At 38.6% G+C, this 27,509-nt stretch overlaps 2 protein-coding genes across 4 annotated transcripts in view; one reads left to right on the top strand and one right to left on the bottom strand.

Annotated features, from left to right (window-relative positions):
* LOC124162275 overlaps positions 1 to 27,509 on the bottom strand; it is a 452,031-nt gene that overhangs the window by 381,801 nt on the left and 42,721 nt on the right. The window lies entirely within an intron of this gene.
* On the top strand, positions 2,484 to 24,569 carry LOC124162272. The gene is made up of 4 exons (XM_046538746.1): positions 2,484 to 2,881; positions 7,149 to 7,394; positions 14,535 to 14,618; positions 17,993 to 24,569. Exons 2-4 carry the CDS (start codon positions 7,265 to 7,267, stop codon positions 21,205 to 21,207), a joined length of 3,429 nt encoding a protein of 1,142 aa, XP_046394702.1. The 5' UTR covers positions 2,484 to 2,881; positions 7,149 to 7,264; the 3' UTR covers positions 21,208 to 24,569.

The following is a 27,509-nucleotide window of genomic DNA, read 5'->3' as shown; positions in this document are numbered from 1 at the left end:
ATGAATAATTATTCACTTAAATTAATTTAAAAATGTAAACTAAAATTATTTATATGATTACGCAGGTAAGATTATAATATCTGCAAGCTCTGATGCATACTAGTTAAAGACATAGTCAACGAGGAAAATTAATTTAATATATAAATTAATAAAGCAGTAATACATTATTTTTTTGAAAAATAACATACAGAATAAACTCCCACTGGGAAGATATCAAATCACCCCCATGCAAAGATATATACTGAGCAATCATGACACTAAAACACTTGTAAAGGATATGGATAAAATCCCGAGTTCATTATCATTGTTCGCAAACACGTTTTTACGGATGGGACGGAGAATGGACAAAGAATTTACCTTCATAATTATGACCAAATTCATAAATCAAGGAGTACATATTAAGATAATTTCATGTCGCTACCAATAGATAAAGGTCTTTTATAATTATTAAAGCTAAAATAACAATCAAAACATTTTATCCTACGTTCACACTGAAAAAACTGCTGATGTATCAAACTTCAATTGCCTAGGCCCTACTCTGACTGTGGTTGTTTATAAGCTTTTTCCATTTCCATCGCTTTTTCTCCACAGTGTTAGATTTTCTCTACAAAAGGACTTAGCAGAGTAAAATTTGAAAGGACAAGGTGCTGCATTGTAGTAAGCGATTTTTATCACGGATTTCTCCATTATCTACCTTCGGTCATCGTTGAGCCGCGCTTAAGCTAATATGTATGGGAAGATTGGAAATAACAAGGGACAGTATTGAAGTAATTCGAGCTTTGGAATGCGCATACCTTTATCCCCAACACCCATTCATGCTTATGTTTACACCTGAGGTGATAAGATAGCACCTGGACACATTTCAACGACGCACAAACCAAACATCACTAGGTGTGGTGAGGAGTTTTTTCTCGCATACGGATATGCTTCAATCGGGACACCGATACTTTTGGTGTTTTATAGAAATCAACGCCTTAAATTCTAAAATTACATTAATATATTTTAAGTCAATCGTCGTATACGCGTCACGGTTGTTGAGAGGAAATAAAACATCTATGCCAAATGTAAATAACTACGATTTAATGCCGCAAAAAAAAACTCGCCTCCGGCCATGCGTCGCGATGCTCAAAACGTTTGCAATTTCCTCATTCGCCGAGGCTATTAATAGCACAATTACCCTAAAACTTAGTAAATGATCATTAGAATATTTCCTGAATATTCTACAAAAACTGCCTAATTCATACATGCAACCAGAATGAAAACTTTGGAAGGTATGAAATAGGAATGTCCACATAGCGGAGCCGGAATAGCGGGGCAGGTTTGGCATGTAATATATATGTACTAAGGAATCCATTTTTAAGAATTTTTCATTATTTCAATATACCGTGATCACTTCTTTGTCAACTGATGTAGATTTCAAAATTTAAATATGAAAGATATGGAAAATTATGTCAACTTTTAATGATATAATACACTATCAGGGTATCTGAGGTGGCTAACTGAATACCTGAGCCTGTTTATATTGCTTTTCATTCTAAGGACTTACCAACAGCCCTTTACTCATTTCTGCCTGAACACATGACATTTTTAAGAACATTTCTTTCTGTTTACTATAAGTATGATAAGTTCAAATTCATACGCTTTGCCTCATTATAATATTTAAGTATTCTACCGATCAAGGCACGTTGGCATGGAGTATTTAAGAAGTATTCTGGCACGCTCCCCACCCTTCAGAGACTTCCCTCTTCAACTCATAAAAAGTTCCTCTCCCTTTCATTCTATCTAAGGAAAATCCCATTCTCTTCCTTCTTCTCTCTCGTTTACCTAAGATTCTACCCTCTAACACTGTATTCCCTCTCCGCTAAGCACTCGCTCCATCCATACCATCTGCCCCCTCCGTATCTCATATAGAAGCTGCATCTCCTCAGTCACTATGTTCTGCACTTTGACGTTCATTCTTCTCTCCGTACACTTCACCCTCTCTATTCTTCGCCACACCCACATCTCGAATGACTCGAGCTTTCTCTCGTCCACCTACAAAATTGTCCACGTTTCAGCACCAAAAGAACTACACTCCAGATCTGTCCATAATCAGTACTTTTTACCACTGGCCTACAAAAATAACAGCCAAAAATGCATTCTGGGCGATGGCCCTGATTTCCTTAGCCGTGTTACACAATTCCTTAAAATAAACTGGCCCTATAAATAAAATTTAATTGGCAACACTTTTATTTTCATTTATTCAACTGTTGCCGTATTAAAATGGGAAATAATATACTAATATGATGCATTAGATTGCACGTGGTGCTAATGACCTTAGCTGTTCAAGTAACAGTAACCCCAAAACCAACTGCAACCACTTGTACAGTGTCAGGAGCATACGTAAGCCGCCCGCTGAAATTAGTAAAATCATCATCATTAGCCAACAGTCCTAAGATTGGTTTGACGCAACTTTCCATTTCTCTCTCCGTATCCGAGTAAATATATTTTTCCTTGAATTATGATAGACTAAATTCGCTCAAAATAGTCTTGATGAAAGCATTAACTGTATGCATCTAGCATTGAACCCATTGAACAAAGCCCCTTTGAGCGCGATAAGCGACAGTCTCACAAGACCTCGCGAGCAGATAACGCGGAGTCGTCATCGTCCGTCGAGAATCTCCGAGGTCAGCAGGCAGAAGCTGCTATTATCAGTGCTGAGAGGGATGATTAATCTCTCCTTCGGACGCACCAAGGCACGGCACAGAGAGACAGTATCTATCCAGAGCTAAACCGAGGAGCTGCGCTTGAGGAAAGACCAGCAGACAATATTTACACACCGCTCTCCGACCACACTAAGAAAATATTACGGATCACGACAGCAAGGCAGTTAACGGAGCAAGTAAGTACTGAACGCATGGTTATTGGTACATATTATTACAGTGCAACTTGGTTATTACGGCCTCGGCCGTACCGCAAACACGGATATAATGTCATTCGTCCCTAAGTCCTGCCAACTTATAGTAAAAGCATTGATACAATAAGAAATTAAGCATAACTGACCTGAGTAAATATCATTGGCTGAGACTCTAAGTACTTCAAAGACTCGTATATTTTCCCTGTTCTTCAATGAGGTCTTGGTCTGTACAATATAAATTTTATAAACCTCGGATTCACCATCAATAGATTTCAAAACCTTGTGTATAACGGTAACAAAATCCGGCTCAGAGCAACAAAGGACTGTCCAAGAGAAAATTACAAATTTCTTTCAGCAGTAGGACTCCATTTAAACGCGCTTGTAAGTTTTGAATTTTTATTAACACACTGTATTGTGCTTTCACTTAAACATAATACTGCATTCATTGCACAAAATCACGTCATTTTGATGACTTTTTTACATAAAATTTAAAAAGCACAACACTATTACTCATAAATTTATTTGTATTTACACTATTAATGTCATTTAAGTATGTATTTCATGAATATTCTTAGCTTTTTATTTCTCCTGTGTTATTGATCAATTAGTTAAATAACCCTTTTATAATTTCACTCTGATACAGCGTCAATAATGTGTGGTCCCTTAAATGACGTTATTCCCAAGTAATAGTGTATTAGGTTGCGTTGGGCATGGTGTATGAGGTGTTCAAGCATTTAGATGAGATATAGAGGAGACAGAAGGTTTGGCTGGAGCTAGTACTGAGCAGGGAGGGGATGTTGAAAACAGTGTTAGAGGAAAGACTGCTAGGTAAAAATGAAGGGGAGGGAAGAGAACGGGGATTCATAGATTGAACTAAAGGGAGTTAGGTATTATGAATGGGAGAGTGAAGTGAAGTGAAGGGAAGAAAGACAAGAGGGAAGAGGGTGGGCCACGTAAATTCTCCAAGTAAACCTGCCCGATAAATATTAATTTTAGACTATTGACCCTTAACAGCATGAATTTCTAAATACATTCCAAAAAAATTTTCTTTATAAAATATATCCAGAAACGCTTCATTCATTACATTCAAATAACTTTTTCTGCTATCTTTTTCATTTTTAAGGAAAAATGTTAACATGTATTACATTTTATACATTATGGTTATATTAAATAAAAACTTTTGGGCTATGTCGCCGCGTCAATTTTTGGGTGGCCCCAACGTTTCCCGACCGATGCCGGTCGCTTTCTCAAGGGTCACTTTCTAAAGGGACAGAATCCCTCGAGAAAGCGACCAGCATCGGTCATTTTCTGGCTCTTGATAAAGTGACCAGCATTGGTCGGGACCAGAATCGTTAGGGCCACCCAAAAAAAATACTTGGTCGGCGGCGACACGCCCAATGCGTCCTTCCATCATTAATACGCGGTGACAAAACCCAAAATTTTTTGTTTAACATGACGATCACCCGCGAAATTTTAAATTAATCATTATGGTTATAGACAACTTTTACATTAAATGGATATGTATCACACATTTGGAAATTTTCCACGAGAGGTTTTCAATTCACATACTCATTGAAAGCTTTTCATTCGCGCCCGTATCTTTTCCAATTACATAATGAGAGGGAGAGAAGCCAAGGGGTACAAGTGATATTTTTCTCAACAGAGTTAGGTAAAGTTAACTGTTAAGGCCGTTTTACGCGGTACACGGAATTGCGCAGTCTGACGTACGTGTGAAGGCGCAATCAAAATTGCGTCGTGTAAAGCGGTGAATTGCTAGAACACATGCGAGAATGCGTGGATGCGAGACGGCAAAATAGCCCCTGTTCTAATTTCGTTCATGCATTCGCGCAATTCCACGCCATTTTAGAAATTAATGCTGCTCTAACCTGCGCAATTCCGTGCTCCGTGTAAAACGGCCTTTAGAAGAAATACACAAAAACTTGGTTGCCATGGGATACGAGTGAGTCTCTTCTCTCTGCTGACGTTGAGTGGAAAATCTAATGCACAATTAAACATCTTATTGATCTCGTTTGTTTTGTATACTCAATTTCTGTACCTAACTCTGGGTAGAAAAAAGAAATCAGTTGTACCCCATGGCTTCTCACCCACTAATATATATATATGCATCACTCGGGTAAATCCTCATACTGGTATCTCATTCGGGGAGGTGACATCCTTCAGCATAATTAGAAGCCGATCGCCTTTGGCACCTACAGACTGCTTCGAGAACCACATAATATAACGGCAGGGTGTGTCATGTCTGATTCACCATTAAAGAGGAAGAATGGAGCCCCTCATAAATAACCGGAAATTAGTGTAGCGTATCATATATGATACAAAATGCAGTGAAGGGTTAAATTTCGCACGGGTGGCGTTCATGCGTGACATTTCATAGTATATGGATCCCAGTATCTTCCTGTACCGTCAGGACCACTCCCACCTACCCTTCTACAGTCAGAGGATATATTAACGAACAGCTTCAGACGACATTTTATCGTTACCCCGGGCCACGTCCCCGGAAGGGAAGAAGAAACCTATATTAAATTTGACGCTAAGAAATCCCAAAAACAAACTTTGACATAAATTACCTTTATCACGAAAAAATATTAAACTTTTTTTCCACAGAATATTTTTATAAGTACACTGCCATTGTTTCGACGATCCGCGTCATCGTCAGGTGAGGAGTACATTGGTCCATCATCTTAAATACCTGACATATACACTAGAGGGAGTGGGGACTTGGGGAAACTATAGATTCTGTTATCTCTAATAAACTACTCATATTTCGTATTATAATTTTTCTTTTTTTTCGAAATCACCACTGCGTTTCCTTCATCTGCTTCTCGGGCCACGAAATATGATCAGTTTATTAGAGATAACAGAATCTCAGAGTTGGAAATAAGATCCCACAGCTAATTTTCAGAAGGACATCAAATCAGTGATCAAAACCTGCCCTACTCTGTTCTCACACTATGATTCACAAAAATTAGCGCAAATGAATCCGTCCGCTCCGCGGTATTTCGGATACCCAAAAGTGCACAAACCAGGAATCCTAATTCCACCAGTTGTCTCAAATGTGTCAGCTCCTAATCATCTCCTTGCCAGAAGACTTAACCAAGACAACACTCCAATTTCTCTCCAATACATGGTGTCAATAACTAAGCCAATAACCAAGCGACACGACTATTACTTACAATTATCCAGTGCTCTTTCGAACTATTATTCTGGTCAATATTATACGATAAACCCTTTCGAAAAAGATTTTTTCCCGGATGCGAGAGCAAATGGAGCCACCTTTTGGGAAAAATAAACCGTCTTATCCGCATATTGGGAAACTGGCACATTAGCGAGTGACCAACACACTCTCCCAGGATTAATAATTATGGGAAAAAACGAAAATATACCAAAATTTCTCTTATAAATAAAGCAATGGATTGTAGAATAAGTTTTTTTAAGCTTAATTGGCAACTGACATAAGTGGCTCACTTTTGTTTAAAAACTGGAAATTATTATATTTATTTATTTAATAATAATTTTAGATCGGCTTTTCCTACACTTAACGGGGACTGACATTACTGACTCACATTTTTTTAACTAGAACTCTTCATATATATTTATTTAATTATTATTTTAGATTAGCTTTTCTTAAACTTAACTCACAACTGACATTACTGGCTCACTTTTGTCTAAAAGCTAGAAATTTTTAGATTTATTAACTTAATTATAATTTTAGATAGATATTTTTTCGTATACTTAACTGGCAACTGACATTACCGGCTCACTTTTTAAAAACTAGAAATTTTTAGGCTTATTATTTTTTTGATTTATTCCCATACCACCGAAAACAGCTCATATTGTCCTTCATATCGGGGTTTTTCGACACGTTAACAATTTCACTAGCATGCGCAACCAGGCCCTGGATATGGATAACAAACCCAGACGGGAGTTGAACTCGCGACCTCTTGTTAAGCAGGCGAAAATTTTACCCCGCCACCACCGAGACCGGCAATTATAAGGAATTGCAACGAAAAGAGCATTCACTTTGATCCCGTAATACGACCCTTGAGCCAATTATGTTTCTTATCTTCTGAACCTCTCATATGGACAGCACAGCAGATAAAAATTCATTTCGTAGTAGGTAGATATTTACCTAATGTGCTCACCTAAAGTAGTTTCAAACGAGATTGAATACGTTTGATATTTCAATCTCTTCGCACGATATTACTTACGTATGAATTTACTAAAATTTTAGGGTGGAAATCAAGCATTGGAGAAGCAAATGCGGCTTCAAGACGAGTGCTGTCGCTGATGAAGACTAAAGAAAAAGACGGAGTGCATTGAAGTGGAGTACATATATCTACGGACGATATGAAAGTGGCATTCTTTCTTCATCTCATACTCCATCTGGTGTTGAGCTGCCATGGAACCGCACCGGTAACGACAGAAGCTTATGATGTGGATCCCTATACACGTATTCCCACCACAAACCCAACAGAGGGTAAGTAGTAAGAGAATAAGAGGACCTAAGAAACTAATAAAGCTCGATAGGAATGATACATTGTGAATATTGCAGCCAAAAATTAAAAATGGAGAAGTGAAATATATATACTAACTTTGAAAGTATAATATCCTATGATAACAGCACTTTACTGAATGCAATATAGAGGAAGAAAATTTAGGATATATATCTACCTAATTCGTGTTTAAAGATGCATGCCTAATGTAAGACAGTATGAATTACGATACAGGTGTCTCCTGTGGTGAATCTATGGGGGGGAAGGGGGTTAAGGGGCCTTAAGGGGGTTATAGCCTCGCCCCACCCATTGGGCCGAAACACACACAAGATAGATTATTTGGTTTTACAAATCCCAGTTTAGACGAATGTTAACGTCAATTTTAACCTCATTTGAAAAAGGCCGGATTGGCGTCTATGCGATGCCACTCCACGTGACGTCACAGGACCTAGATGCTATACAAGTAGTCAGGAGTTTTATATCGTCTGGGATAACGAATGCATGCATGTGGCTGAGAGCTCAGGGAAACATTTCTTCATATTCGCCGATTAAAATTGCCTATGTTGGGGAAGTTTCCTTTGTTTGATAGGGTGTTAATAATCCTTATTTAAGACAAGCGCTACCTGATAGCAGCCTGCATCGTGGCGGCGCTGATAGCTTCGCACTAAGGTGGCCTCATACGGCGGCAGCCGGAACCAGAATGACGTCACACGGGCTATTCCCAGCATTCATACTCAGCCGTCGCGTTTCCGCGCGCTTGGTAATTTTCACTTTTCATTTGATCGCGAAAAATAGATATCATCATTTAAAAATCTAAAATCGTGAAATACGTACTCCTGGAGTAATAATCTTTCGATTTAGGCAATAATAAAATAATAGGAAACCTCCCTAATGAAATTTTTAGAGGTTGCCACTTTGTGCATAAGTATTTAGCTATATTTTCCTATTATTTACCTAATTTAACGTATTAAAATACAAATTAGCTCTAAACTTAGGGCATATTATACACGCTTTTGGTATGTTACAATCCAGTGGCAGATTCAGAGAGAGGCTATAGGAGCCTATAACTCGCCCTTGGGTATCCAGTCTACACTACACTAGATAGTATGGTAATTTTGTTCAGACCCCCACTACCGCTGAGATGTTACTTCCTCCACCCCTTGTTCCTGGATCCGCCACTGGATAACTCTAACATGCATGAAATATTTTTTTTGTTTCTGAAGCTGTAGCGATTCATTCAGTAATTCCACCCTAAGGTTAGTTTGGATAGTAAAGTTTAATGCAGGGCCATTTTAAGCGGTAAGTAAATTGCGCGGGCGCGTAGGGTGCCAAGTAATAAAGGGCGCCTAGGCGCTGCTTTTTAAGCTCAAAAAATATCACATTCAATATATAAGAGCGAGCACGTTATAACTTCACGCTGAAATTCAAGTCCTGACCCTTATTCCTAAAGTATTTCTATTTATTTTTAATATATATATCCAGAAAGAATTCCTACAAGCTCACAGGTTATTTTTGAGGGAGGTGGGCGGAGTGCTGTTGGCTTACACTATAGATAAATGTCTAGCACCGGCTCTGGGTTAAGGCACACTCCAAGCCAATCCGTATGCATGAAAAATCCACTCATGTCAGCAGAAGCGATCTTTGATCCACCTCGCACTTCGAAGAGTTTTTGGTGAGAGTGTTTTCGGGAAAGCATCACCCGGGATTCAAACCCGAGACTCAATAATTAGTAACCAAACGCACCATTAACTACTTAACTACTACTACTGTTAATAATGAAAAACACTTTGTTACTTCCACAAAATTCACAGTTTCTATTTTATTCCCAGTTTCGGCTATTACACCATTTTCAAATACCTGTTTGAAAATGGTGTAATAGCCGAAACCGGTAATAAAATAGAAACTCTGTGAAATTTGTGGAAGTAACAAAGTGTTTTTCATTATTAATATGGAGCCCTTCCACCACGTAAAAGCTTCAAGTTTCGATTTAATACTACAACTATTTTTTTAGTAGGCTATAACTCTCTTCCCAAAACATAGGCGATGGAATAGTATAAGAAGCAGCGGCTCTAGCTTGTCTCACACAATGGCGTAGCCACGTCGAGGATTTACCCCAGGATCAAAACTAGATGAGGCAAGCCGTGGTCGTTCAAGTTGTAACACAGAAAAGGTTATGAAACGAAAATTTCAAGAAAATTATAACCGCGCTTTACTAGTTTTTTTATTATTTGCTCGGAAAAGAAATTTTATATTGAATTACATGTTTGATACTTATATCACTTTTCAAGGATATAAAGAAAATTTGTTTAAAATTTTCGTTTTGAACTAAATTTACTTTTGTTCTAAGGGGGGCAGTTGCCCCCTCCAGCCCCCCGCTAGGCACGCCCATGGTTACAGCCCCCCTTCCTTGTGCCTTAAAAAGAGTCGCCAAAAACGAGTAAGATGACATTTGAAATAAACGATACTTTATTTCAATAAATACTCGTACAAAATTGCTGTTTTTGAGTCCTCAAATTCACGTTTTCGACATCGAAAATCGAAAAATTTCCCCCAGATTCACCCCTGCCCTATGGTTTGCCCCAAAATCTTCGGTAAATCCCCCATTTCAAAATCCTGGCCACGCTGCTGGTGTCACGCGGGTGGGCCAATGGTGGGCCAGATCATAAAATGGGTGGCCCTGACCTCTAGTTAACGTGAATAGATAAGGCGGTCAAAATATAGTTTAAAACTTTTATTTACTGACTTCACACGAATGGTACCCAACCCTGACATGCCACGCAACAAAAACAAATTATGCCGTGGGCCTTAACGCATCTTTGAGAGTACATTTATTTTATATCCACATATTAAGCAAAAAACTGTGAAATATTAATTAATTTATAAGGACAATACAATATTGTTTAGCAAATTAACAGAGTGGTTTACCATATCCTTATAACTGCATACAATTTATTTTAATTTTATAAAATGAAGTTTAACTTTGGACTTCGATTCTGAAATTTGTCCATCTAATTTTGGTGGGCGTTAGGGTGGGCTGAAAAAAAATTTGGGTGGGCCAGGGTCCATCCTGACGCCGCCGCTGAGTGTACGAGAATGATTAAGGCACTAGAATGGCGACATCGTTTTTGCACACGTAATACCCATAGCCTCTCTCCCACCCGCTGACACCTCAACTCCACAAAAGCACACGCAATTACACCGTGCCCCTTAGTGGTCAGCTTCTTTTTGTGGGTGTTTGGGGATCATTGGTTAAAGCCGACCCACTAGCGTCAATGCGAAAGCATAAACCTAAGCCGAACCTTTATGTGGGGGAAGACGGGGATGTTGACGAGGCTGGGATTACGTACCATACTAGTACCTGGAGGGCATGAGAAACTATTCAATCACGGTAAAATTCATTGGCCCGCTTAAGCTGTTCATCCGAAAAAGTATTTTTTTTAAATACTTTTCATCTTGAATAATTTTTTTTTTTTGCTCGCAAGCGATCGATGGATATTTCATTAGAATGTTAACCTTTATATTTTCATTATTATTCTAATTAATTTAATTAGAATTTAATTAAATAATCTTTAATTATTCTATCGATTAAGGTAGGTTTCCAAGGAATACTAAAGAAGCATTCTGTTAGCATTCCCACCCTTCATAGGCTTCCCTCTTCAATTCACAATAAGACCTATTCTCTTTCATTCTATATAAAACTCCCATTCTTTTCCTTCCTCTCCCTCGTTTACCTAACACTCAACCTTCTAAAACTAGTTTCAACATCCCATCTCCGCTAATTACTCTCTCCATCCACCTTTTGTCTCTACATCTCACAAAGAAGCTGCCTCTCTTCACCCACCATGTCTAGCACTTTTTCGTTCCTCCTCCTCTCCGTCCGCTCAACCTCCATTCCTCGTCACACCCATATCTAGGCAGGCTCAATTCTTTTCTCCTCCTCCTTCCCGAGTGTCTGCACCGTAAAGCGCTACACTCCTAATCAGACTCTCCACTACCCTTCTCTTCAAATTCTTGCGTAACGATACTCTCATAAGGACCTTCCTATTTATGGGCACCTCCTATGCTAACGCTATTCTCTTCCTGCTGTCCTTACTGCTGTATTCGTTGTCCTCTAATGAGCTGTCCCAAAAGTTTAATATCTCCATCTGCTTAATTCTTCCCCCCCTACTTATACCTTGAGTCTCAAATTACTGAGTCGCGATACGAAACATTCATTTTAGTTGGTATAGCTAAACATCTAAACGAAATATAAAAGGAATACAGTTTGATCGGGTAATAAAAGAAGTATCAACAGTGAAGAATTACTTATAGATTATTTAACAAGTAGCAATATTTTAAAAACTAGTTCCACTATCATTACATTTTATAAATAAATATACACATTTTTACGATGACCCTATCCACGAATAACTTTAATAAACCAAAGTAAAACGTCGCAAATACAATCAAATACGAGGGCCGTTTTTTTCAAGCTACCATGGGCCATGATCAGAAGAAGAATTAATTGATTACAAATTATTTCATTGCTTAATGTTGAGCACACTTCTAGTGTACTTTCGACATAATCGCCTCAGCGGTTGAGGAATTGATCGTTCCTGTGGACAAGCTTTATTATACATTCTTCATAGGATGTTGCCATCTATGATTTCCAATGAATGTTGCCTTTGTCCTGAAACTCATCGCCCGTCTGAAAATGCTTTCCTCCCAGCAACATTTTCATTTCAGCATTAAGATGGAAGTAACACGGCACTAGGTTGGCACTGCACGGCAGGTGATGGAAAATGTCCAATTCAAATTGCTCAGGAAGCGGTTGGGCTGCATCCGTGCTGAGATGACGGTCGGTGTCATGGATTAGAGCACTTCCAGAAGTCAGCATGTCTCTCCTTTTGCTTTCAATTGGAATGGACGTAATTCTTCACTCTGTTTCACACTTTAGCCAGAGTGCATTAAAAAATTCACTTTTATGGTATAAAGTTCAAGACATGTCAAAGCTGAAGCCATTCCGCGAGTTTTCTGGCTGTCGCTACGCAGTGTACACTTGGCGGGAGAATGAATTGAGGCAGTTTAGTTAATGAGACTGCTACTAACCTTATACTATCAACTTACGATCAGAAAGGACTTGAACGTGTGGTGCAAAGGACGCGCAGTTGCTCTGTCCGCGCAGTACCCGCGTGTCGCTTGCATGGTGTTTTTGCTGAGCAATCGGAGAATAAAAAAAAACGGCCCTCGTAGTACACTTTTTCCTAAAATTGGAAAGAGGGAATAGTCACGTGTTTTGGGAAACCATAACATTCATAGGTTGCGCTGTTTGTCCCGTAGTCAGTGTTTCACCCGTTCAATCTATTTTCCCGAAAAATATCTCATAACTAGAGATGGGTCGAATAGCAGATTTCTCGAATTCGAATATCGAATTCGAATATTAAATCATTGCTCGAATATTCGAATACCTCGAATTTCGAATACCTCGAATACTAAATGATGAATGCTGGAATGTTTGACTCGGTTGCCTATGCAGCAGGCAACACAAGATTTTGGGGAGTAATTTTGATTTCCTTTAAATGATTCGAACAGGAATTTAGCTGATTAATGAATATTTTTATTTTATGGAAACAATTCGGCATATAATTAATTCAACTAATATCGCTTTACCCCCACTCCTGCTGCCAAGTGCTAGCTGACAATCTGAGGCATTTTGCAACATACAAGCTCTTTTCCACCGGATTTTCTTCAATTATTTTCAGTCCATCTTTGGGAGTTCTCACGAGATAAGAAGATGAATTGGAATTGCTATCAGGGAGAAACCAAATATTCTGAAAAAATATCCCTTTGTCTGGGACTGTAACAATAAATATTTATAGCACCACTCATAAATTGTAACTTGATATATGTTTTCGGAAAAAAATACCGCATCAACTTCCGAGAAGCTCTGCTGCTCATATCGAGTTTCGCCAGAATGCTAAGTCACCGTCGTATTTTGACATTTATTTCTTTGCGTAAAATGCTTAAATGAAGCCAGAAATACGTCGTGTTTGGTCTTATTCTTTTTGAAATTACGCGCACATTACTAATATTTCAATTCAATAAAGGTGTAACATCAATTGACGAAAGTCATTCTTAGACACCTTTTGTGCTAATAGATGACTCATGCAGCGGTTGACCTCCACAGAAATGGGGAACTTCAAAGTTGGTAGGAAAAAAAGGTCAGTGGGTGAGAAAAGGGAGGGCCGGAAACACGTTTCTATTGTTCTCGTGTAACTTGGTATTTTTTCGAAGCTAAGGTCTTCGTAATATGATCCCTGCGCGAGCTGTGACCTTTTTTTTATTTCGAAGAAGAGGAAAGCCTCAGAGGGGGGAGCTAGTGCTGAATGGAGAGGGATACCGGATCTTGGGAAATGCGCTTATGTAAGTATCCCACGGTACTCTCAACGCAGTTGACCTCCAGAAATGGGGAACTTCTAGGCAGGTAGCCAGAAAAAGGTCAGTGGGTGAGAAAAAGGGGGAGGGCGTGAAACACGTTTATATTGTTCTCGTAACTCGATATTTTTTCCGAAGCAGGGGTCTTCGTAATGCGATCCCTGAGCGAGCTGGGACCTTTTGTTTGATTTCGGAGAAGAGGAAAGCGTCAGAGTGGGTGAGGCGAGTTCTGAATGGAGGGGGATAGCGGATCGTGGGAAATGCCCTAACGTTGCTATCCCACGGCACTGAGGTTCTCCTGGTGGGGGGAATCGGGGATTTTCGGATTTTTTCACCCGACCATTTTCGGTTCCCCCTCGTCGAACTCTTTTCACCGCTAAAATCCACGAATTTGATGTAATTCGTCAACTTGCGTAAAACGGCGCTGCGAGCACTAAATGACTACAATTCTCTACATTTTCCGAGTCAACTACCAACGACGTGCGTGCGACAGTGTATGACGCGAAATTCAAAGTATTCGAGGTATTCGAGGCGGTACTTTTCGCATAACTATTCGAAACCTCGAATATCGAATACTTTCTAGTATTCGAGGTATTCGAGTATTCGCGGATACTATTCGCACATCTCTACTCATAACCATTCAGGCATGAATTAGCGAAATTAATTAATTTCCAATATAGCAACTTATGAATATATTTCTCTCATGACAGGTATTCCAGTGGAGGCTACTGAACAAGAATTCAATGTTTGTGCAGCAGAAGAAATTTACGAGGAGCTGAAAACTTGCTATGAAGGTAAAATAGTTTAAAACATTATTAAAATAAATCTATGGACAACAATATACCTACATGGAAAATTCAACAAATCTCCACAGCCAATTCCTCATCTCATACTGAATTTCCCTCTTTAATTCGCTAAAAGCTCTATTGTTTTCATGTAATCCATAATTTATATTCTCTGTTCCCCTCATTCTTCCGTTTTTACAAACTGCCTTCCCTCTACAACTTCCCTTTTTTGTAAATTAACGACAAATTATTCGTCATAAAAATACGCCAAAGCCATTTTATTTATTTACATTAATTTTTGCAACTTATTGTGAAAGATGGATGCTGTAGACGCGGTAGTTTTCCATAGGTTGAGTTATAAAGTTCATGAAGTCGACAAAACGGCTAATTTTACGGTGCGCGGAGTCATTTATTGCATTGGTAAATCTAAATTTTTTAATTTTTCATGAAACGAAAAATAAATCAGATTTGATAACAAAATTTCCTTTATAATGACATATTGATCAAGATTGATAACTTTAACACGCACACAAGCCCAGTATACATATGTGAAGTACAGCAGCACATCATTTTGACGCCAACATTAATGACGAAGGGTTTCAGGTTTTCTCGGTGGATGGTCTGGATAAATTCTTCACGGGTTTTGCACCGGGTTAAAATCACCATAGCTGCCGAAGCGACATTTCGTTTATCACCATCAGGCTTGTGAGCTTTTAGAGCTTGTATTTCACATTTTTTAATTGAATATAATTTTATCATTGCAAATTGAATTACAACAATCAAAGGCTAGTTTTGAAATACTGAGGCATTTTGGGTGAAATGGAACATAAAATTTTGTACATTCATGCATGGTTTGGCTTTTACACCATTTCGGCAACTACTGAATTTTTTTAACTCTATGGCCAAATTCGTCCTTTCATACTCAACTAATCCGGGATGAATTACATGGCCTACCATTTTCTATGTTTATGGACGCGAATTTTATAGGGGTACGTCATCTACTGACTGATTCACTTCACTTTTTAGATGCGTCCCTGCTAGATACGATTTGAAGTCTTCCAGTGAAATTCACTTCTGTTGCATTACCTGTACAATCTCCTGGCGTTAGTGCACACGCTGTCCAGTAAGTTGATGAGCTAGGACCTTTTTTCCCCTGAATTCTAGTGCGGTAATTTGCATTTTCATTATCAAGTAGGTCCACACCTACCATGTATTTACTATACTCCCCAATAACACGAATAGTATTTCCTTTTATTAACATAGAATAGTGTGTGAAATTGTATTTTCTTTTTTATGCTGAAACTTTTCCCTATGCCGAATGGAAGCAAAAAACTTGTATTGCTCTCTACAGGGACAATCTAGTTATCATTCCATCGAACAATACTAAGACCTTCGGCTTTATCAAATGTTTGTTTTCATGTTCCTCTCGGTATCACGCCAATGGTTTTATTATATTCTATCAGGCACTCCTCCGTTATATTTTCACGGTTGGCTCCAATGACAAATAATCCTTTTTCTTTCAAAACAATAAATAGTCTTCAAGATGAAAAGAAGTAATCGAAAAACATACGATGATTCGAGGGATCAGGGAAAACCTTGAGAAATTCCAGAATAACACTTGCTTCCAAGCCTAAATTTCGATGGAAGTAATTTTCTATCGCCTGGTTGAACCCTAAAACCGTCTGAATAACATAAGCACCAAAGTTAAAAGCAAAATCTAAAAGGCTTGTTTTAAAAGAAAATTTATGCACAGTAGTGACCAAAGTAAGGTACCATTTGCTCATTATTTCAAAATTTGTGCGCAAACATTTCAAATTGTAATAATTTTAATTCAAGACGTCAAATTGAGGTCATAATTTACAAATCTGTCATTTTTGTCCGGACAGGAATTGTCTGAAAAGTGTAAATTATTTTTTATTAATCAAAATATGTTTTGTTTCAATCATTTCCGAACCAAACCTACGCCTTATTGTCTTCTTTCGCCCAATATGTTGTTGTGGAAGTTGGTGATATCGCTGAATCGTGAAGTAAGGAAGGCCTAATTCTGATTGAATGTACAAAGTTTTGTGTTCCATTGCACCCTAAATGCTTTCATGTAATTCATAAATAGTCATTATTTGTTGTAATTCAATCTGTTTTGATAATAATGTAAATTAAAAATTGGAAAATACGTTATCTTCTGTAAAAATATTCACTTTGACTCATTTCTTTCAAGCCGTAATGCATCTCCATTTTATATTGGATTTAGGTAAAATAACGAAGCATGTCATTGGAAATATAATATCTAAGAATTTTAATTATCAAATATGACGATATATGTCAAATACGAGGCATAAAAAGGCGTAGGATTATATCTGACAGTAAAAACGGCATATTCCCACGAGACAGAAATATTTGGTAATGCGGGTTGCATCACTGCCTGTAGATACCGGGTTCGGCCTAAGTTGCGAAAGCGCAACATTATTTTCCGGAACTGATTTTCGCTCAATGTTGATTCCCTGACGAAATATATGCTTTAATTTCTATAAATTGAAATTTCTAAGTCCACATGGACGAATAAAAAAACTAAATAAAGGGAATAGTTACTCTTAGGAAAATTTATTTATCTTGCTTGAGAGGAGACTCGAAAATTGACACATTTTGAGTATTTTTATAAATATCGAAATACTTATTAAATGTCATTATAATCTCATTAAAAATCAGTTTAAACTTATTTTTATCGAAAAAAGCGAATTCTACATGATTAAAATTCAAATGAAACATTTTTTTTGCATTTCTCAATAATGGCCGTAAATGGGTTAATAGAGATTGACTATCGTCATTACCACCAGATCCCTAAGAATCATGAACAATAAGATACCCAAATGAATGCAATAGATAAGAAAGAGAATTTGTATGTCTCAGTAGTCACAGAAATATGAAAATCAGTCTATATTAGCATGCAAACTACGAATAATTAAGTAACCTACCCATTATTGTCGTCGCTGTCATGAAAACTACGGCATCGGATACAAAAATAATTTTTCGGGTGAATTTCAGGTAATTTAAGTCAAATTCGGAATATCTGTATCTGGTTGGCATTTATATTATATAAATTTAAGATCTCTGAGGTCACCATGTAGTGATAAACTCGTTGATAAAGGGATGATTCTTGAAATACTCCGACATTATCGCAAAATTCCCTGATTGCAGGCATTCTTCCTTTAACATAAAGTCCCTGTGATCAGAAAAATTAAATTCCTGACCAATCACAGGTATATATTCTGCATTCTGAGGCATAAACATGAGATGCAAAACATTCAGAAGGATTTCAAGGTACTAAGGACGCCAAAATGCAAAACTCGAATTAGCAGCTCATCCCTTCTAACATTTTCTATTTTCAGAAAAACCGAATTATGTACCCTTGGTTTCCCGACGCGAATGGAATCTACAGAGCCCGAGACAGCTACTTGAGAGCAGGGATGCACCAGCAGAATTGGTGGTTATCAGCGAGGGAGGGAAGCATTGCACCACCAAAATATCCTGCCTATCCAACCTAAGAACGCAAAATACTGCGGACAATAGCTCTCCATGCGAATTTAAGGAAAACTTTTATGTGGGTGAAGATGGGCATGTTTACGAGGGGCGAGGATGGGATTACGTACCGTACTGGTACATGGAGGGCATGAGAAACTATTCAATCACGGTAAAATTCATGGGCCACTTTAGCAGACAGCTACCAAAGGATAGAGCACTTCGCGCCTTCCATTCTGCTATGACTTTGGGCATCTGGACGGGTAAGCTATCCGCGCATTACAAAATCCTCACCATCGACCAGGTCACCAGTGGCCAGAAGTGTGTTGGAGAGGCACTGAAAAACGAGGTGAAAAGCTGGGCAGGTTGGGTGGACGATTCCGAAACCACATCAATGTGGGAGCATCACGATAGCGAAGTCCTGGCGCTAGCATCGAGGAGGAGTTGGAATTCATCCCGGAGCTGCAAGATATTCTTGGAGTACCATAAACCAGCACGCTACATCCTCTTGAACAATGTCCACGACCGGTGCAATACTCGCGAGCAATGCTCACATCAACTTCGCACACTCCAAAGAACACAGCTTGATGACTTTGGCGACCTCTTGGACAACTTTTATATCGGAGACGACGGAACGGTCTACGAAGGTAGAGGTTGGGGCGTCGTTCCTCACTGGCAGGTGGAGGGAATACGGAAAACCTACATTAGCGTCAGCATCTTCGGTTCTTACCAGACAGAACTTCCGACTCAAAGAGCCTTGAGCGCTTTCAAGGCACTCGTCCAAACGGGAGTCAAACTAGGAGAACTCTCGCCCGACTTCAAAATCCTCTCGCTTCGTCTTATTTACGACGACAGATCGTTTCTAGGTGACGCATTGAAACTTCAAGCGGAAAATTGGACGCCTTGGGCGCGAGATTACGATGAAATGATACCACAGGAGCGAGTGGAAGCCAAACTCGTCCCAATAATGTACAGGTCGTCGCTCAAAGGTTTACCCAACCCTAAACCAGTAATCCAGGAAGTCAGTTCACCAATTCAATTTATTATACTTAAAGATGGCGGTGACAATTGCTACAATGTAGCTGAGTGCACAGATATACTTAATACGGAAATGCGCACTCACATGGGTACATATGGTAATCTTTTGGATAGCTTTTACGTTGGCAGTGATGGGATTGTATACGAAGGCCTAGGCTGGGATTCATTACCATCATTATACATCAAATATCTCCGCAATTCTTACATCACCATCAAGTTCTTGGGAAATTTCCAAAACGATATCCCCAATAATTTAGCCCTTCGAGCTTTCCAATCTTTCATCAGACTTGGAATTGATCTCAGAAAGATATCTCCCTCGTATCAGATTTACTCCCTGCGTCACATCTACAACGAATCTTCATTCCTTGGGAATGCCCTCAGTGAATACTCTGAAGGACTACCCCAGTGGTCGAGCGAGATGGCAGTAGAAGATGATGAGGAACGTAAATCAAAAGGTCTACTGCCAATGGTACCTCGCGATGATTGGGATGATCCTCTCGTCGGAAAAACTATCGATTTAGTAAACGGTACAGCTCAGTACGTTTTTGTCGGAGACACAGGTGATAGCTGCCTAACACACGAGAAATGCCTCGTTCGGATGAGAGAAGAACAAACTCGAGGCCTGGATCTCTACGGTTCTCTCACAGACAATTTCTACGTTGGTGAGGACGGCAATGTCTACGAAGGTTTGGGCTGGTCAGGATATTCCGTGAATGACAAAGACACGGGGAAGAACGCAATATTCGTGCGTTTTTTCGGCAACTTCCATCGAGCCGCACCATCTAAATTGGCCGAGGCGGCATTCCATAGATTGATCAAATACGGTTTAAATACAGAGAATCTCTCCGGGGACTACGTGATTATATCCATGCGGAGGTTATGCAACTGCAATGATGGAGTGGGAGATGCACTTCAGCGACAGATGGAGAAATGGGAAAGGTACCAGCCAGAACATGACCCGCTCACGTTTTCGGGGTCAGTTCCGTATGTCCGTCATCTCATCGTACAGAGGGAGGAATGGAATGCTGAGCCCAAAACGAAATTTAAGTCGACAGGACAGAGAAAAGAACCGGCAGACTACGTTGTTTTGTCGGCGGAAGGAGAACGATGTTTCGATCGGGAGGAATGCGGGAATATAATCAAAGGCGCCTTAAAAACCTCACGCGACAAGAATTTCTTCTTTGCAGAAGACGGTCGTTTGTACGAAGGCTCCGGCTGGGGTAGTGATCCGTCTTGGAAATTCAGCTGCCCAAACTGTTCAATTCTGACCGTCAGCTACCTAGGAAACTTCAGCAGTGAAGCACCCTCAGCCACTGCAGTTGAGGCTTTCGAATTCTTAATGAGCTGGGGTGTGCGCGTCGGGACGATATCGCCAGAGTACAAGTTAGTTTCGATCGATCAGCTTTGCAACAATCATACGAACCTGGACGACGACGCTCTTGGCATTGAGATAAAGAAGTGGAAGCACTGGTCACCTGAAATAAGCCTCCCTCTTGACTGCAACATGCTATACGGCAGAATCATCAGCCGGGCGAGCTGGGGTGCCACTAAAGCGATTCATGGCGGTTTGAGAAAGGGGACTGTCGATTACATTTTCGTAAGGGATGGTCGCCAGCGTTGCTTTACGCATCAGGAATGCAGTTCTCTCATGGTGAAGGAACACACTCTGGTCCAGCGTTACACTGGCGTACTTGAAAACTTTTACATCGGAGATGATGGCAACGTGTATGAAGGCCGAGGGTGGTCCAGAAGACCGCAATATGAATTTCACCCTAAGTACTATTCGGACGACGATTCTGATGAATACGATGATGAAAGGCCAGCAGAGCAGGTTACATCAATAAACGTTCTTTTCTTCGGACCACTGGAAATAGAGAATCCAACGGATGTTCAAATAGAGGCATTTAAAAATTTGATCGTTAGAACCGGCATAAATCTGGGCTTCCTGAAACCTAACTTCAAATTACGAGCGGTGCCAGATGGAACCTATTCGATAAACGTTGGCAGAAAATTGAAGGATAGTATGAACTTACTCCTATCGCATTAATATTTCACGGTATTCAACACAAACCCCTATGATTTTGGTGTGAACATTCGAGGATCTTAGACAGTAGTCCGGGCTGTGAGGCCCCTGGTGAAGGAAACTTGGGAGGTTGAGCATGACATTGTAAAGATACGGGAGAGTTTGGGCGGACTCGCGTATTGCCTTACGCCTAAAAATCCAGCTGCAGCGCTAACAGTTCATTTTAAATATGTACCTGAGTGATCAAGTGTCTTCAAACTCTACGTCTATCATTACCTGAAAATTTGAAGCCGTGCATTCCGGAACAGTGTAAGTTTATTTAAGTTTTGAGAGAAGAAACCATTTTTGTGTCAATTAAAAGCTGCAAAAACTACTTAAGTGTTCAATTCGACTTCTCTTCAGGAATATATATGTAGCTTTATGTAATATTCATCAATGGAAAAAAAATCGCGACTTAGCCTCAAAAATATACATTGAAATATTAATATCAAAATCTTGCCACGTGACTTAAATCATCTTAGATTTCATGGTTTAAAGTTTTATAAATAATAACAAATGTTGAAAAGGGGTTATTTTGATGATAAAAGGACTAATACGACAGATAAAAATATTTTTTTCAAGCATAGAGTTAAAGTCAAGTTCGAAGGCTAAAATTACATTCATCATGGCCAAAAGAATGCATTACGCTGTACGGTAGCATCAGATACCATTTTAAAACCAAAACTGTATTTGCAACCGTAATGTAATTACAGTAATTAACAAAATTCCCTAATAAATGAAAATTGACTGCTCTTCCCACAAAAAGGTCTTCTGGTATATCTTTTATTCTCATTCTGTATCGGTAATACATAGTCTCCGCAGCCATGATGATAATCTATTCGTTTGTTAGAATTTTCACCCATTACATACTTTATCTCCAGTTTTCACTGCTCTATCTCATGAGACTGCAAAACTTCAACGATTGAAAACAAAATCTTTCAATAAAATATATGCGCCATTTTAACTTATTTTTTCGTGTTTTTTAGTCAACACTTAAGCATTATAGTTAATGAAGAAGGTGGAGAATACACATGTTTATGTGATTAATGAGTAAGGGATTTCATGAGCATGAAATAAGACCTCGGCAACAGGAATACGAAGGATATGACATCCATTTCCGGAGGGTATGGATGGAAATGGATGTCATATCCTTCATATTCCTGTTGCCGAGGTCTTATTTCATGCTCATGAAATCCCTTACTCATTAATCACATAAACATGTATATTCTCCACCTTCTTCAAAAACTATAATGCTTAAGTGTTGACTAAAAAACACGAAAAAATAAGTTAAAATGGCGCATATATTTTATTGAAAGATTTTGAATGTTTACATGATTTTAATAAGGTTAGAGTATCGATAATTACGCTTACAAAATTTCAGTATAATGAGGCAGTCCCAGAAAATTACATACACTGAACGTATTGTGCCTAAAGTCCATAGCAAAAACGTGGTACTCATGGACACAAATACTTTGTCCTTGTATGTTCCCGGACTTTTAAGGAGAGATGCAGCTGTATAATGGCAATGAATCGTGAAATTACATCGGCACCTCGCCATTTTGTTTCACAAAATCATTGCGTAATGGAAGTATGGTATCTTTTTAATTACGAACGTTCGCTTTTAAAAATAGCATGGCCTATATTTTTGCATCAAACAGCTCGCATTCTCTTTCTCTCTTATTTAAGGGCGATAAATAAAACTAATTATTTAGGATAAGTGCGGATCGTTATTGTTTAATTTCACATTAAGGGATGTGGGAAGTTGCGGTGTCACTATTTTCGAGGCCCTCTAAAAGAATAACACCATACCGCGTATGTCATTCTTCGTTTTCAAGTGATTCGGTTAGTTACTGACCCAGTTGTGCGATAACCTCCAGAACTTTATCTTCGGCTCATTTCGAACCGAATTTCTTGATATAACGACTGCACTGTCAACATATTTCCTTCGCTTTAAAGCCAACTAAATGATGCACATCTAACTTCGACATCTGTACAATTGCGATGGTAAAAACACCCACATGACTCTCAATGTTGCAGATAAATTTAATTATTTGTGAGTGCAATAAGTGGCTGTGAGCCTGTACCAAAATAAATTCACACTTATCTACATTAATTCTCTCAGTATTATCGTAAAAAGGTAGAATAAATTTAAAATTATTCAAGTTTTTTAAGAGATAAAGTCACTTAACCAAATTTTATTCAAAAATAATTACTTAAGAGACGGAAACGCTGAAGGTAAATAAACTTTAAAATATGGAAAATTACAACTTGCTTATTAATACTGATAATGGATACGCAGGTCGAGGGAAACTAGAAAATACCACAAACAACGCATTACTGACAATTTGCTTCAATGGTACCTACTGAGTAACGCGATAAGACAGAAATCTTTGGTGCATATCATACGCCTGCTGTTTAGGTCAATTCAAATATAGTGCATTTGAATGTTCACAGAAATATGTTCAATGGTCCAAAGAGTTCAAGAAGATTTATTTTATCATTTGTACTATCATAACTCATCAATCGTACAAGGCGCCAAATACTGTCAGTAGATATCTGAGTGACCATTAGGAGGTACGGAGGCGATAAATTCAACAATTTTCCATAAATCAGAGGATTTTTTGGGGATGGAAATACCTCCAGATCTCTGAGTATTGTATTACATTTTAGGTCAATATTGCACTTGCTTTGTCTCAAAAGGGAGACATTTACCTCCTTCGTCCTTGCCCTTTACTAAATCGTAGGTTTATGTAATGCGTGGGGCTATACCTCATCATTTCTTGCCTTTGTAAGAGAGATATCACACTTTTATAGTTGAAGGAACAGTTCTGATCTCTTGGCCACCTGAGGCTTAAAAGAAACTCACATGGGAAACTGGATCCAGAAACTTAAACGATATTATGTTCCAATTTTTCTTCCTGTTTGAAACCTGGACTCTGCAATACTTACAGAATCGCTTTTACGTCTAAGTCATGCTGTCGCTCTAAGACTACATTCTTCGAATGCAAGGAAACTGATATCTTTGCTAAAAAATTTAAACTATAGCCTTGTTATCCCATTCCTACGCTGTTGTAAATTAAGAATGGCACACGAGAATTTCTAATTAAAGAAGGAATACACCCATAGTATAAATTTCAGTTTACAGTCCTTAATTTATCCTGTTTTTAAATATTTCTATGGTTAGAACAAACCCATTCATGCTATTGAAGAATTAAATAAAAAGGTATATCATTGATGTTTAATTGGTGAGAAATGTCCAAATATTCTCCTCTTGTAAATTCGATGAAATTGACACATGTATTAGTTCACGAATAAAAATTGTATTAAACATTATAAAATAATGTTCAGCAATGACTTTTATTGAAAAAGAAATATATTACACCATTTGTTATTGAACGATTAAATAAATTGTATTTCCACTCCATATTTACCATCTTAAACCTTGTGCAGATCAGCCAACCACATTTCCTAACACTTCAAAAGAACTCAAGATTGAATTCGAGGGAAGACGAGTAAGGCTTGATGACAACCATTACGTCAGCTAACCGGTGAGACTGAGGAAGCAACTCATCCAAGGCAAATGGTAAGATACTAGGTTTATGATACGTAATATACATGAATGTCACACAGAATAGGATGAGAGAAATAAAGTTGATGTTTTCATGATAAAAGGAAGACACTCACATTACGTGATGGCATCTGAAGCCGCAAAAAAAATTCAAAAATCGTAAATTTCAGCTTAAAAATTGATCATGCTTATCTCGCATATAGCTTATTCCAAAAGAACCTCAGTGCAGTCAAGGTTACTTTGGAGGCTGCATACAACTATTTCCTTGAGAGATTTAATCGGTAAAGCTGCTAATTTTACAGAATTAGTTTTAGCTATACAATGTACCTAAACACTCAGTTTTAATTATTGCAGCAAAGAGCAAGAACGAACGGCAAATATTTATGAGATACTTTTATTACTATTATGAGTTTCGTCGCAACTACTCAGGTGCAAAATTTTTCATGACACCAACACTTTCCAAATTTTCAATGAATCTGCATTAGGTGCGAAATTACTTCGCACCATACTGAACGGAAAATTATCTGCGTCTAGATGTTGATCACAGAATGGACTTAACCGGAAATTTAAGGCTTAAAAACTTATTCTCGCCAAAAATAATAATTTTTCAAGTAGTTTAAACTGAAACATTTGCATTAACTCAGTCATAATTAGACAAAAAAATTCTAAGATTTCTTTCATGCAGCTCCCCATTCCTTTCTTCTGTCCAATGGTCTTTTCATACTGACGTACACATTTCTTCCCATTTATACCCTCATAACCTGACCTATGTAACTCATCGGGGCCTTCCCCTGCCCTTTTTCCCTTCCACCTGTCTTTCTACGATTGTTTTCTCCAGGCCATCATATCTCATAATATGGCCAACTAAGTTGTCTATGAAATCAGTATCTACTTATCTGTAACTGATTAAATGAATGTTGCTCAATTGATCGGCAACTTTATCTTATGAATAAAGCGTGCTTTCCTATATCTAACAATCCAAATGCATAGGTGCGTTATAATGATGATTAGAAGATGAATATGGAATACACTGAGGCTTCTAAGGATCTGAGACTTCTTTTGTTTGGCAATTTTCATCGTTATTCAAATTCTTTCTCAATATTAGCTATTTGCTAAACATTACACTTGATATTGAAGAGGAGTTATATAAATAAAAAGTAGGTAGGGACGTAGTTCTTATAACAGAAGATATTCTGAACGATCCTATCATCACAATGCATTGAAAACTCACCGTATCCATAGGTCACGTAAGATTCCTAGGTCTTTTCAGCACAACCAGCGATTCATCACTATTTGGATAACAATTCATAGTAATCAGTCATTTATAATTAATCTGAGGCAGAATTTCCATTGCGCAAACCGACAAGTACCTATTCAAATCCATGAATATCTATCCTTATGCCCCAAAATTGTTAAGCCCACATCTATGCCGACATGAATGATTTTGGTATGGTATTCGAAGGAGGCGAGCGTCAACTAAGGTCTTTTGCGACATGAGGGAAGGGTATGAAAGGAGGAGTGGATAGAATTCCAGCGTCGGCATTAGCCTGCTCTTAACAAAAGGCGCTAAGGGGACCACGGCTTAACACCCATCCGACGGATGGAGCGTTGCGCTTGAAATGTCCTCCAAATAACTATGAATGATTCCTACTATACCTGTATAATACTCTGCGAGCCACCTCTAGGATGTGTGGCATTGGGTGATCAATCACCAGCATGCAAGAAGACTCCCACACGCAAATCATGCGGTCATAAAAATGTTACGCATACTAATAATTTAAACCTCCGCATTCATGCAAAGACAAAACTTAGTAACTACTCGTGAAGGCAATCTGCTGATAAAGCTAGGACACATAATACGCTGTTATAAATTCTTATAACATTCAGAAAATGGATTAAGGAATTCATAAGGCAGTTGGCTACACTACAAGTCAACTAAACTATTAGTAAGTTCTAACGCTGCCTTTATCGTCTCTTATTGATCGTGGGAAAAAACGACATTCTGAAAATGTTCTGCAGTCTATCCCTCTTATTTTATTTGTGTAATTTGAGCAACCGTAGTATGCTGGCGTTCGTAAGATATGGCTCACTTCGTCGAAACATAAACTACTCATGAATTTGTATAAAAGGTTTTGTCTACTTTTCAATCTACGGAACTACACAACAAACAACGCCCTCGACAGACATTTTTGCCTTTTTAGCGGAATAGCAGAGAAGTAGAGAAAACATTGGAGCAGGTGGCTACCGGCATCTGAGCCTCTCGCTTTGGATTTCACGATTATCATGTCTCCGTTGCAGCGTTTTCCACGGAGAGGTTGAAATAGCACGAGAGACGCATGGACCGCGAACGTTCGGGGGGAAAAAGGTGAAATAAGGGTGCAGGCGAAGAAATACTTGCTGATATGAGTGGCTGAGAAGCAAAGGGGTACAAGTGATTTTTTCTAACCAGAGTTAGGTACAAAAATTAGGTATACAAAACAAACGAGAACGATTAGATGTTTAGTAGTGCATTAGATTTTCCACTCGACGTCAGCACGGAGCAGAGACTCAGTCACATCCCATGGTAACCAAGTGTTTGTGCATTTCTTCTAACAATTACCTTAACTTAACTCTGTTGAATAAAATATCACTTGTACTCCTCGGCTTCTCACCCTCTCATATGAAATGAATGGTGGAGGCTGATACTTTGTAAAAGTCCATTATAAATATGCAGTAAAGA

This window comes from Ischnura elegans, chromosome 7 (genome assembly GCF_921293095.1).
Source record: "Ischnura elegans chromosome 7, ioIscEleg1.1, whole genome shotgun sequence".
Lineage (NCBI taxonomy): Eukaryota > Metazoa > Arthropoda > Insecta > Odonata > Coenagrionidae > Ischnura > Ischnura elegans.
Note: the sequence above shows the minus strand (reverse complement) of the source record. Positions and strands in the feature narration are given on the sequence as shown.

Excerpts from the sequence above, each read along its gene's own strand:
- LOC124162272 (XM_046538746.1), top strand. The coding sequence starts at position 7,265 with ATGAAAGTGGCATTCTTTCTTCATCTCATACTCCATCTGGTGTTGAGC. Across the intron at positions 7,395-14,534 it reads CACCACAAACCCAACAGAGG|GTATTCCAGTGGAGGCTACT; the intron begins GTAAGTAGTAAG and ends CTCTCATGACAG. Across the intron at positions 14,619-17,992 it reads GCTGAAAACTTGCTATGAAG|AAAAACCGAATTATGTACCC; the intron begins GTAAAATAGTTT and ends TTCTATTTTCAG.